We start from the raw sequence: 13,941 nt of genomic DNA, 5'->3' as shown, positions 1-13,941 counted from the left end.
TTTGTTTTTAAATGCATTCTTCCATTAATGGAATTTGCACATCATTAGGAAGCATAAAGTGTTCCCATGTTCTCCTGGAAACAACTTGGGGTTCAGGGTCTCGCTCAAGGACAGTTCAACATGCGGACAGGAGGAGCCGCCGGGGATCAAACCACCAACCTTGTGACCCACTCTCCCCCCTTAGCCACAGCTGCCCATTCCCCAAATCAAGACTGCAACAGTCATTTGAAATATGATTAAAGGGGCATTCCACTGATTTTATGATGAGCAATACGCAGTGAAAAGGCTCTGGAGGGATATTTATTAAACCTGATTAAATCCTCAAATTGATCTCAGTTCGGCCTCAAGACTAAAATTTAATCAATTAGTTGATTAGACTGTTGGTCTGACAGAATATGCAGTTTGAAGATTGCTTGATTACTTGAGCTCCAGAAACTGTAACCCCCCCCCCCCCCCCCAACAATCAAATCAATCAAAAATAATGGCCATCTTATTTGATAATTTAATATGAACGTTATGTTAAACCTTAATATAAGTCCATATAAGTTTCAGCCTCATTAGCCAGGTATCGAAATCATTGCGAGTTCTCCAACTGTATTGCAGTGCAACGCTGAGTGGAAAATTAAAGATTTTTTCTTTATGTAACTACTGTGTATGATTGTCGCTCTCAACATGAACCAACAGTTTATTAATAGTATGTATATCTAGATAAATCGAGATTAACCGAGAGATGCCTCCTGTTTTGTTACGTAGCGCCGCAACATCGCCCTCTTTTGCTCCGGATATCAAATGACATGTCTGCTTTTGTCAACGACAACCGAGCGAGTCAGACAGTCGTTTCGGAGGGTTTGCCTGTGGTGCTAGCGAGCCAGCAACAACCAACCGCCTGAATGTAGATCCGCATGGGCTACTACTCCTCTTTCTCTCCAAATAACCCAGCGGAATCATAAGATAAGGATCCCAGGATGGTCTTAGTGCATGTCGGATATCTGGTTCTTCCTGTATTCGGCTCAGTGAGAAACAGAGGTACGGTATTCATATTTATATCGATCCAAAAAAACATGTGCCCTGTTTATCTTAATATTCACTGCAGCTGTTGGCTAGCTAGCTCGAGTTTAGCCGTTGGGTTAGCTCGCGTTAGCTAGCTTAAAATTAACAGTTAAATTATTCGCGAAAAAGCCCACAGCGCGGTACTACTTCAATTCGTACTCACTGCAGATTGATATAGACCAACGGATAACGTTGTCTGCCTGTCGAAATTCTGCCCAAAAGCAAGAAAAATACCGCCGCTAAAGATAAGCTAACTGTCTCGTTGGCAGAGGCTATGTCTTGGAACGGAAACATTTCTCACAAAGGTTTTCACATGCACGGGGCGTGCTGTCCAAAAAATACCTGACGTCCGAAACGCATAACCGCATATACAATCATGTCAGACAATGTCAACCTTACATATATGTTACGGGAGCGGTTATTATTATTTTAGTAACGTTACGGCATTTTGTTATATCCCCTCAAAGGCGCTACCGTGTATTTGCACTGTAAAAATACCGCAAAATAGACGTAGCCTTTCCAGCCAGTCAGCTTATCTGCTCCTGGATGATGTCATTTGAAGATCATCTGCTTCTGCTAGCGCTCGCCGTTTTTTTAGTTGTGATTTCAGTAATTATTATCCGCGTCATTTAGCCAGCGTACTAATCGATACATGGACCAATTGCCGGAGGAGCTCGGACTTCCGAGTTATTTAACTATCAGTCGTTTTTTTATATTTGCTAATTGGCAATTCAGCAGCTGTTCGTTTGAAGCTGCCGAATTGCAAAAAAAGGACCCAAGTATGTGGCTACAGTTAAACAATGGTAAAGCTACAGTGTAACATTAATTTCATAACAGTGGCATCAATGATTTCATTGTGCTTTTATTTCTGTTCTTATTTCCCTGTTTCATAGTATGGAGGCTGGCTCTACATTCTGCATTTATCAGATCTTTGTCGTCCCCCCCATTGTGTAGCTAATGATCATCTGCTGCTGTGTGGTGTGGCGTGGCCTCTGCCTGTTCTCTGCATTTAGCTGTATTGTGAATCCCTTCTTCATTTCCTCTTTCCATCAGAAGACGACATTGGTATTAAAAAACACCCCCTCCCCGAGATGTATTCAGCCATAGACTTTCCATGTTAAGCAGACTAAAAACAATAGCTAACACCTAGAACAGAGCACCTTTTTTGTCTTTTCTGTCAAATTGCTGTAGCACTGAGTTAACATCTTAGCTCATTTTTTTAGATATCAGTTGAATGTCATTGTGTACCTCCCATCCAGTCTTGATAGACAACATGCTGTAAATTCCTGTAAAGTGGATACATTTTGCATGATCTTAAATACTGCACTGCATTGTTGAACACCAGAATTTGGCTCATCTTCCTTCTCTTCACACAAGGTGCAATGTACATAATTAAAATTACCTTTTAATAAAAAAAAGCATGCAAATTAGAACCATATGCATGACATTTTGTATTGCTAAAAAACGCAGCATTCAAGCAAATGCTGTCATGTGATCACTTGAAATGATTGAAACGTACACTGCACCTGCACACAACAACCTGCCATAACTGTCTCCATTTTTGTGTAATCCTTTTGTTCCCTTTGCAAATTTCAAGCTTTGAATCACACTGAATTGTAAGGGCTCTTTGCCCTCGCAGGCAAACTAAACTAAACAATTACAGAAGCAAAACATGCTCACTGGTGGTTCATCACTTTCCAATTTTCCCCACTAACATAAGGCCAAAATGCTATCCATTTCACAGGGATGCCTATTTTCCTGCACTGCTAAAGAGATCCTCTATTAGTAATAACGTCTTTATTGTTTGGTTGTGGTCTCTCTTTACCTTTTGTTCTGGTAATAGTACTTTCAATGCATGGTCACATTTATGATTCATAATTTTTTTGTTTTTGTTTTTGGACATTGACTAGTGAAAATCCAATGTAATCTTTCTGTAGTAAAGATGTACCCTGCTGTACTGAAATCATGTGCTGTAGCCAACACGTCTGCTCATTGGATGCCGCTTTTGTTCTTTTTTAACCCTATATGGAGCATGGTGGGCCTTGCCTTCAGTCTATGTTGTTTATTTTTGTTGCATGGATTTATTCTATTATTACAAACAAACAAGAAAAAACAAAACAAATTCCACATATACTAATATTTTTCAATAAAGAATATAGTGTTTTTCCTAACCTTCAGTGTGCTTCTTGCTGATTTCCATTTATTGTCTTCCCTCTCCCTTGTCCCTATCCGCCCCTTCCCCCCTCCACCCCCACCTCCTCTCCCGCTGTGACAAAGATAGACAATTTCCACGCTTCCTCCATCACAGGGCCTGAATGAGTCTATCTGCTGTCATTCATGGTGATCGTTTTCACTGAGACGCTTGAAAACGCAGTGTGCTACTTACAGTCTAGACTTGAGCCTTTGACCCATGCCAGCAAGGTCATCTCTTGTCTGCCCGGCAACACTGACGACCTCAAAATAATGCTGGAAGGTCATGCTGCTTATCTTTGCTGGGTGTGTTTTTAAAATCATACTGCATTTTTCAAGCGTACTCTTAGTAAATGCAATGTAGACTTGCCTATTTCCTCATGATTTAAAAAAAAAAAAAAAAAAATCAATCACTGTTCACATCAGAATTCGCTGTCTCCTTTACACTGTCTAAGCGGGTTAAAGTCTAACCTTACTGGAGTTTTGCTGCACAATTTTGAGGTCTAACCTGTAAAAATCACTGCTTCATTTTTTTCCTGATGAACATAACAGAGCAAAGAGAATCCTGCTTCGCTACAGACCTATCATGGCTCCCTTTTCAGCCAGGGTTTTCTTAAATATTAAAAGCTAAATTTGTTTTTGCACTTTCTCAGACCATCCATAATCAAACATGTTTTAAGGTTACGGGTAGTATTAGTAGGACCACATTACACCCTAGCACAAATTAGCCTGTTTTGTTCTCCCTGTTCAGTCTCCTCAGCAGTCCATTCACAGCAGTTGCCAAATAGCTGTGGTTGGAGAGGGTATACAAAGCATTTAAGCTATTTCCTCTCAACTGCTGAATGTTGAGAGGAAATGTTGTATGAGAGAATAACTGTAGAGCTACACTGTGTAAGCGAGGCACAAAGATACAGCAGGTTTCTGTGAAGCAGAGATGTATAATCATGTTAACTTTGTTTTTGGTTAAGTTTGTAACAAGGATGGATTGATCTTTACGGTTATATAGAGACTTGGCACCTCAGTAGTTTGTTTGTCTTATAGACAGACGGGTACTAAAGGTTTTACTTAGTGGACACTGATCCACTGTCAGCAACAATTAAAAGCACAGAGCTACATTGAAGACCATATTCGGGTAAATGTCACCGGTTCTGATCCAGTTCGCTTTGTCTGTGAATCTGAAGACCAGCAGTCGATCCAGAGGTCGGAAATTCAATTACAGAAACGAAAGCTGGCATATTGTGTGCAGGACCAAAAGTGGTTGTCATGTTCATGGTACTTGTGGTAACCATCATTTCCCCACCCCCACAGAAGTTTTTTTCACCCTAGGTAAGAGGTAGGGCTTCATTAACATGTTATATCACACACACAGTGACACCACATTTCACCCACAATTAATTCCATCTAATCTCTCCCCTCAGGTCCCTGACAACTTCTCCTTATCCTCCACAGGATCCCATTTCAACCGGCAACAGCAGCAGCACAGCCATGCTACCTCCTGCCGGCACTTCCAGTTAGGTCCTCAGGCTCCGCTGCCCATGGACTTCCCCATGCCCCACCCAGGGCAGCCACAGTCAGGCATTAACCCTCACCTGGCCCCTCCGGGCCACCAGCACGGCCCTCCGCTCCACCCGCCCCTCAACCCCCTCCCTGCTCCCCAGTTCCAGGACATACCTGCCCCTCCCTTCCTACCTCAGGCATTACACCAGCAATACCTCCTCCAGCAGCAGATCCTCGAGGCCCAGCACCGACACATCCTGCCACCCTCCAGGTATTCACACAGTTTGAGGGGAATTTAAAACTATTAAAAAAAAAAAAAAAAAATCAAAAGGACGAATTGTTTCGGTTTCCAATTATCGTCATGGTTTTGCAGTGAGATCATGTTTGAGAACTTTTTCCTAGTATTTCTTCAAAAGTGTGGTTATTTGTCTTAGTAGACGCACCCCAGAGAGAGTTCCTCACCAGCCCCACAGACTGCGGCCCAACTATGAGTTTGCTCCCCCTCTTCATGTTCCTCCTCAGCCCGTGGTGCAGCAGCCTCGCTACCTGGCTGAGGGCACAGACTGGTAAGCAAAACCGTGTGTGTGTATATGTATATAGTGTGAAAGGGGATCAGATCAAGTTTACAAAGAGCCCAAATCAAACCAACTCTTATTAGACACTAACATTAGCAGTACATATTATACATGTCTTGCTAAATGCGACAGAAATGTATCAGGAAGGGAAAAAATAATGGTAGAGCTACTACCCACAGCAGCTCTAGAAAATGTTAAATCAAAAGTAAAATGATGTCTTGTAATGCTGGAGGAAAACAATGGTAGAAAAGGTGAAGGAGAAGTTAACATTCAACTAAGTATGTAAAAGAAATGCATGAGATAATGACTGCCAAAATGTGGTTATTATTCAGTGTTGCAAATCTCTTGCCAATGAAAATATGAGCAACAAAAACATAAAAGAGCAACTTGGAGCACAGGTTAGGAAGACGAGACAATCACAAAGAGAGGTCGAGGACTGGACTCAAGTAGTGCAGCGCCAGTTCACACATATATTTAGTCAGTGCTTTCTTTTTTTGTCTTCAGTACCCAATAGCTCTGTCAGATAAGCTGAAGTACGTAGTGCCCCTTCGAAGACACGGCCATTCATTTCCACCATTTATCTATTGCTTTTAGCCAACTGTCAATTCTTATTCCATTACTTTACCTAACTTTTCAGACTTGTCTGCCCACTTGCCAAATAGTTTTCATACACTCTGTACACAATGTTCTCGTAATACAGCTGACTCAATACGTGCATTTATTTACTCCACCACCGCTTTCAAGTACCTGCTGAGGTAGCCCCTCACAAGTGCCGCTGGTTAGGAATCACTGGCCTAAATAATGCTTGTTTTGTTGTTTTTTTGGTTTCTGTCCAGGGATCTAAGTGTAGATGCTGGGTTGCCCCCCCACCAGTATCACATCCATCCGCTGCCGCAGCACTATCAGCACTACTTGACATCTCCCAGGATGCACCACTTCCCTAGAAACAATGCCTCAACACAAGTGGTGAGCCCTGTCTGCCTCAGTGCAATCAATCATGCTCGTCTCGATGAACTCCCAGCGACTCTCCTCTGGGTTTCTGAGAATAACCCTGATCCCCAACGACCGTGGATGACCTATGTTCCAGTTTTTTCCTGATTTCTGCTGCAGAGCTGATGCTAGCTTCTTTCATCTGTCATCTTCCAGGTTGTCCATGAGATCAGAAACTACCCATATCCCCAGCTGCACTTGCTGGCTCTGCAAAGTCTCAACCCCTCCCGCCACGCGTCTGCTGTGAGAGAGAGCTACGAGGTCTGTACTGCTGTTTCCTCTCTCTCCTCAGCAGACACACCAGTCTACACCCATTTATCATTGTTTTCTCCGTGACCAATGCGCTGGACAGACCCGAGTGTGTAACCGATTATCTTATTTCCAATTAGTCCGGCTTCCAGATGCCTCAAATGGTCCAACTGCCTTCAATCACAATTTGTTTTCATTTTAACAAGATGCTGTTGTTTTCTGAGAGGCTCGTTCCTGTTCCCAGATGTGCTAATTTAATTTCCCATTCCACATTTTTGTGTCTTTTGTGTTTAAATGTGTTACACAAATGTTAATTGTGTTCATCTCAGCAAGCAAATACTTGTCAATGTTTCCTCTCCAGGAGCTTCTGCAGCTGGAGGACAGGCTGGGCAGTGTAAACCGTGGAGCAGTTCAGACCACCATAGAGAGATTTACTTTCCCTCACAAGTACAAAAAGGTCAGCCTTTTCCTTGCTAGCTCAGTGATGGATATTTTTGATGTGGGTTGGTACAGACAAGGCCATTGGCCAAGAAATAAGTGGAGCTACATGCGAAAGACGGGAATGGAAGCGGTGGGTTGAAAGGATGAAAGAGTGAAGGCGAGTGGGAATAGAGGGTCACGACTCTCGCAGTAGTTCAAAAGGTCAAACTCATTTCAGTTAGCAGATTAGCAAGACGGGTCTGCAGTGTGCACAATTCAAGACGGAGGATGAGTCATCCAGCTGTCTGCAGATATGTGCGTGGAATGAATTAAAAAAAAAAACGTCTACACTGACTGTGACCCAGATACTCTGGAGAAGAGTGTCAGATCATTTGGTACATTGTGAGTGAGAAGATATAATTGAGTCTTTTCCTTCTGATGTCTATTCTTTTTTTTCTTGGAAGCATGATTGGGGGACTCATTCGCCTGGGCTGACTGAAAAACGCCCTTGGCATAAACATATCAGCTCCTAGCACGCAGCAGCGCGACACATTTATAATAATACTCATAATTAAAGTCTGTTTGCCTTTCTCTCTCTCTCTCTGCAGAGAATACCCCAGGATCTGAAGATGTGTCTGGAGGATGAAGAGCTGGACACCGACGAGAAGTGCACCATCTGTCTATCAATGCTGGAGGATGGAGAGGATGTCAGGTACAACTATACCCTCATCTTTTGCTTTCTTGAGAGGGTGAAAATGCTGATTATGCAGATGTGAACGTAAGCTGTGCATACAGTTTATCTCCTGGGGGACACATTTGTTGTACCTCTCCTGGTCCTCAGTTACATACAGCTTTGAGCAATTCTAAAGTACTGGTATGCCAATGTTGGTCAGTCCACCACATTAGTTGAGACTGAAATATCTTAGATATTAAATTGCCTTGCAATTTTGTACAGGCATTTGTGGTCCGCAGAGGATGAATCCTATTGACTTTGGTTTTTCTTATAGCGTCACCAGCAGGTTGACATTTTTAGGTTTTTAAGGGAAATTTTTATAGTATTGGATTGTCTTGAAATGTTGTTCTTTACATGACATTAATCTAGCAACATCCTCAGGTCAGAATTCCAATTTGTCCAAGACTTTGGTTCTTGAGTTAATAATACCTAACCAAACTAATGGAATTCCCAAAAACTCATCCTTACTAATTGCATTAGTCCCGTTCTCTAAAAGAAGAATATTTTGGTGAGCTTGTAGCCATGTAATACGTTTATGTTTCCTGCCCAACGGTGTGACCGCTACAATGCAGTGGATTAAAGCTTTAAATGATGCAACCAAAATGTACTCTTACGGTTGTTTTGGGAAAGCTGCTTGAGGCGCCTTTTTCCCCTGACAAGATTTGCTAATTTATATACATTCACAATGTGTTCTTCCTGAATGGGCACACACAGAACTGAAGCAGTTTTTAACCTTAAATTGGTTCTGCCATGTGAGTTCAAAGCATCAGGTTTGAAAATCCTATCACAGGATTTCCTCCAGCAACATTAGCATTTCACAGATTCTTATGATGTGTGTGCAGTGTTGTGATCTAACTGGCAAAGTGACAGGGGAAGTCATTTTACTAGGTCGGTGAAACCTTCAGGTTTTCTAGGGTCGGGGTGAGTTGTATTTAAATGAAAAGAAATGGAGCAGTTTATGCAACTCGTGATGGTAAGAATCCAAAAATTCATCAAACTTTCATCATTCATAATGTTTTGGGCTTTGTTTAGTTTGGAATTCACAAGGTGAATGTTAAAACACAACTGGGAGAAGAGCATATGCCTTTGGTTCTGTTCACACGATGCATCAAAATGCGACATGCACATAATTGCACAAAATTCACAAAGAAATCCTTCTTTTAACTGTAGTATAAAGCGCAAATGTGGACTTCCTTAAACGGCAGTCGCAGTTTCCCCGCAGATTAAATCAAATGCGAAGCGAAATTCTATCACAAGAAGTCACTTGAGACACATTCAGATCTCAAGTGTGAAGCAGTCAATTGGATTGGGCTTTTTCAGAAATAACAGTTTAATCCTGGATTTATTGCAAGCATCCAATGTCTATCATTAAGGCTAAACTATTATTTTCAATTAATCTGAAAACTACTTTCTTGAAAAAATGGCCATGATGTTTTCAATAGTCCAATCCCCAAATATATGTGGTTTACTATCAATCTTTATATGGTCAAAAACCCAACAACTTCTCACATTGGAGAATGTCATTGGAGCCTGTCTCAAAAGCGAGAGTTTGCTTCCGCCAGGATTGTCCCTTGTGTCGATCCTGTTTATGATTTTCATGGAAAGACTTTCAAGGTGCAACCAGAGCAAGCAAGGTGTGTGTCCAGTTTGGGGACCTAATAATTAAATCTCAGCTCTTTGCAGATTATTTCGTTCTGCTCCTCCAGAATATGACCAGGAGTGAGGGTAATATGGAGCGTGAAATGGACAGGTGTTTAGATGTGGCATCAACATTGTGGTCAAGAGGAGTTGAAACGGAAGGAGCTTAGCTTCCTCGGGTTGCTCGGCTTAGCCTTAGAGACATCTGAAAGGAACTCCCGAGAAGAGCCGCTTTTGCTTAGAAAGGGGCCAGCTGAGGTGGTTTGAGCTTCTGATTTTGAAGCCTCCCTTTAGAGTTTTCCAGGCAAGTCCAACTGGTAAGAGGCCCTGGGGTAGACCCAGAACATGCTGCAGTGATTATGTACCTATTCTGGCCAGTTAATACCTCAGGGTTCCCAAGGAAGAGATGGAAAGCGTTGCATCATAAAGCTGAAAACAGAGCTGTTTATCTTTGCTCATGAAGAAAGTTTACATTTTAGAGATGCCCTACTTTTATTTTCAAAACTTGACTGTGTCTCTTCTGTGTTTGTAGGAGATTACCCTGCATGCACCTCTTCCACCAGGGGTGTGTGGACCAGTGGCTGGCTACCAGCAGGAAGTGCCCCATCTGCAGAGTGGACATTGAGACCCAACTCACCCCAGACAGTTGATAGCTCCTGTCGGCTTTTGCAGCTTTGGATCTGGTCTTGTTAATTCTCCATTTCCTCCCTCTGGGGGAAGCTCTGCCAAACACCCCTCTGTTTCCCTCTGCATCACTCAACGAGCCTGCCTCCCGAGACAGCTGTGACAGAGGGATCAACAAAGCACACTAACCTACAACACAACGAAGGATGGGGGATAGATAGGTGGCTGGACTGAAGGTTGGTTTAAATGGACTTGCTGGATGTAAACGTTAGAAAAGGACACGTATGGACAGATGTGCTGAGGCTTCACATAGATTCTGTCAGATTGTGTACCCTGTGTACATTTCTCCATACAGCCATCAAGAGAGGACACTCTGACTACCAACCTCCCCAGCTCAGTGTGGCGTATTAAGGCCATTTCCCTGCCACTACATCTAAACCCTTTCCCCCTAGGCCTGTGAAAAAATCCTTTAAGCTGCACTCTGCCCAAGCCCTCAGCACATCTGTACAGAACATTATCAAATGATTAGCATGAGGATGTTTGGTGTGAACTCTCGTAGCTGAACGCTTGTGGTGTAATGGAGTATAGTACTGAATAAGTATTCACAGAGTAACAGTGTTGTGTAGCAAGCAAAAGCCTTTTGAGAAATACGTTTGTGAAAAATAAACCTACCGAGAGGTCAAAAATATAGCTCAAATTATCAAATATTCCGAGTGTTAATTAATCATAGATAACGAGGAAAGAGCTAGTTGTGTAAAAAGGCCAAAAATCCCTCTTTCTTGTCTAACATGGTTTTGGATTAACAGTTAGTAGATGCCATCAGTCGATGCAAAACCCGCTAACTGCAGGCATGGCTTCAAGTGATCTGTGTAGTGTTGTAGTGGGGCCTCTATTATCTAGAGCAGAGGCCTCAGATGTGCATGCTGTATGGCAGGCTTGGGCTGTGTCGTTAATATTGTGGAGCAGTAGAAACAGGGACTGTGTGTCTGTGCATGTGAACCGTATACTATGACGACCCCACTCATTCATGGAGGAGGACAAGAATGCACCTAATACCCCCTCCTCACCTCCCTACGCCCACTCTTCTCCCTCCACTCATCCTGAGCCGACCAAAGTTGCCCTTAGACACGGATCTTAGACCGATGTAGCATTTCTCTCCCGATGTCCGAGGTTAGCTGCTAGTAGATCCGTGTCTAACTGCAACTCCTCTCTGTTGCCTCGCTCATGGCATGATAATGACATGAAAAGGCCAGCATGGGCTTGAGGATGCAGTGCCTGAGGTCTCGCCATCAGAGTGAATTAAATCTGACATTTGTATTTCTTATTACCAGAACCTTATTGCCTATCAACCAAGCACATGTGATTTCTATATACAGTGAATCGCCTCTGTTGTGTATCGGCTCCTTTTCATTTCAATCTAAGTTGCTCCCACTGTTATGACAAAAAAAAAGACTGTCTGGTGTTACAGGGGAAATCCAAACTAGTTTGCCTGTGATATGTGCTCGAATGTGTATGATTGTCCCCACCCCCTTCCCCCATGGTAGTAGTGTATGGTATTGCTAGAACAACTGTGATACGTTCAGTGATAGAAGCCGTATTCTCTATATCATGCATGAACCATGTCGGCGTAGTTCACTTGAAGGAGGGTGAAAGGGAGAAAAAGCCATCCATTTGAAAAATACCAAACAATTGTTCTTAACATTAATTTTATTTTCAATTGTCTTTTTCTGCCATTTTTCTTTTCCTTCTCGTTTTTTTTTTGCTCACATGCCAATTTGGACATGGTACTAATATGCCGAGTCCATGTCCATTTTAACCATAGTGAAGAAAAAGCTGCAACGCTGCAAAAACATATTTATTGTTGTTATAATGTAGCTTGTGTTTTGTAAATGCACTATAATATGGAGTTGCCTGATTTTTTGGTTTGGTGGTGTGGGTTCTTGTCCTAGATTTTGTGTTTCTATTCAGTTACAAGTATTTTCATGCTTCCTTGTGTATTATTGGAGGGTAACTTGACTGTTTGTGTTGCGTTTGTTTTTCTTTTTTCTTTTCGTATGAAACCTCCATCCAAAAAACTACAGATGGATGAAAATGGAGGTTTTGCTAGTTCACATAGAATGCTGTGATTAAAGATGCCTTAAGTATTTAACAATCATTATTTATTACTAACTGTAGCTAGCTAGCTATTGTGGTGGAATATTTAATGTCTCTCTCATAACTTTGCAATTTAATCAATATATTTATTTAAAATAACACAAAATATAAAAAAAAAAGAATACCTCATTATGCATTGGTCGGTGGGGATGCTTTTGCATGCCGTCTGTGTTTTCTTTTTCAAAGGAAAAAAAAGAAACCTGTTGAAAAATTGACTTTGGGATGTTTTCCCAACACATTTTTTAGCCAGCATGGTGCTGCTGATCTGGATTACATTCCATTCATCATTCACCTCTTGACTTTTACTATTAACTATTTTCATTTATTACACATCATCGCTGCTTTGATCTCAAGCTAATGACGGGGTACAATCCCTTTTTGTCTTAGTATGGCTCCACAATTAGCTTGCTTTTGTTACACGATACTGCTTTGTTTCCCACTATCAGTCCTAAATGATTTAATTCTGTTTTATTTCGGCCATCTTCATATTACATCGTATCTGGATCTCAATTTACTGCTTATTATTTTAGGACCCACATAATGAGTTATCTGTCCTTATGTATTGCTGGCTATTGCTTTGTGTGGGATTTGGGGAAGTATCTAACATGCTAACTTGAGCCATTGGTCTTATTGAGCAAATTACTGGTGTACTGTGGTTATACAATATAGATAGCGTGTTTTACACCTGGGTATAATAAGCTAACTGCGTTTTCGGTGTGCATTTCTTATTTATACTCTACTAATCCTGCAAATTATTATAACATGTATTGGATTCGGATGAAGCTGGCTGGTCTTATTATTTCATTTCGTGCTCTCACTGGCCTTACCCCATGTCCTCCACAGTGTACCCCATTATTCCAGAGCGAACTGGACAGTAGCCATAGTATTAACTCAAGCTGATGAACCGGAATGAACAGTAGAACTTAAAGCACAAGCTTTTTAATGCATGTCCTTCTCAGGTTTTCCTATGTGTATGTGGGAGTAGCTCTGTAGATGTGTTTAATATGATGCTGTACCTTCTTGAATATTTCAGATGTTTCTTTGCTGCTGAAAAAATGTTGATTATTAACCTGCCAGTGAAAAAGGGAAGTGGCCATCTTTGTACAACACACTGCTGTTTTGCTGTAACCGCGCAATGTTTTATGATCTTGAGTATTTTATAGAAAAGTAGAAGTATGTATCAATAATACGAAAGCAATAGCTAAATCATAATGAAGAATAACATGATCAGTGAATATTGTGGAAAATCTTTAGATTCACTCTGGGTGGATTTTGTACTGTATTTATTACTAATGATGATGCAAAAAGTTGCATAGCTTAACCCAAACTGTTCTGTCTCTTTTTTATTTATTGTCTTGTATATGATCTTTTTGTATGTGTTTTTCAAATAAACTGCCTAAAATGCTGAGAACTAATCTAACTTGTGGTGTTATTTGGTGCTGTGAAATAATCATTTCTGATTATCACTTCTTTTGAACTACTTAACCATAAACAGGTTTAATTAAATATATTGGCCAGTACAAGCTTATTGCTGATAAATCTCTATCAGTGCAGTTCAGAAATGCCAATTATATGCTTGAGATAATTTAGAAATTGTATCTTTGTCCTGCTCAATTAATAATAAAAAACAAACAAATCAAATTAAGGGTCCAAAAAGTGAATATTGCGAGTATATCCGATTGTACAGCTTCAAACATCCTTCATCTGTGAGCTATAATATTCATTTGTGAACATGGATTTTATTTTGATTACCGTGTTCCCAAACATTACTTATTGTACAACCATCAACTTCTACAGTACATTTTATTTTTAAATCAATGC

At 41.2% G+C, this 13,941-nt stretch overlaps 1 protein-coding gene across 4 annotated transcripts; it reads left to right on the top strand.

Moving 5' to 3' along the window:
• The first annotated feature begins 817 nt into the window (after nucleotides 1–817).
• ark2cb (arkadia (RNF111) C-terminal like ring finger ubiquitin ligase 2Cb) lies at nucleotides 818–13,535 on the top strand. 4 transcript variants are annotated; one of them, XM_084025493.1, is made up of 9 exons: nucleotides 873–1,026; nucleotides 1,944–4,566; nucleotides 4,690–5,008; nucleotides 5,175–5,303; nucleotides 6,149–6,278; nucleotides 6,459–6,563; nucleotides 6,913–7,008; nucleotides 7,580–7,683; nucleotides 9,875–13,535. In XM_084025493.1, exons 2-9 carry the CDS (start codon nucleotides 4,377–4,379, stop codon nucleotides 9,990–9,992), a joined length of 1,191 nt encoding a protein of 396 aa, XP_083881619.1. In that variant the 5' UTR covers nucleotides 873–1,026; nucleotides 1,944–4,376; the 3' UTR covers nucleotides 9,993–13,535. The 4 variants fall into 4 exon arrangements, with proteins under 4 accessions (XP_083881621.1, XP_083881620.1, XP_083881619.1 ...); XM_084025492.1 differs by having other exon boundaries at nucleotides 5,172–5,303; XM_084025495.1 differs by lacking the exon at nucleotides 1,944–4,566 and having other exon boundaries at nucleotides 818–1,026.
• The last annotated feature ends 406 nt before the right edge of the window (nucleotides 13,536–13,941 follow it).

This window comes from Eutrigla gurnardus (genome assembly GCF_963514095.1).
Source record: "Eutrigla gurnardus genome assembly, chromosome: 13".
In the NCBI taxonomy this organism is placed as follows: domain Eukaryota; kingdom Metazoa; phylum Chordata; class Actinopteri; order Perciformes; family Triglidae; genus Eutrigla; species Eutrigla gurnardus.
This window is presented reverse-complemented; position numbering and strand designations above follow the sequence as displayed.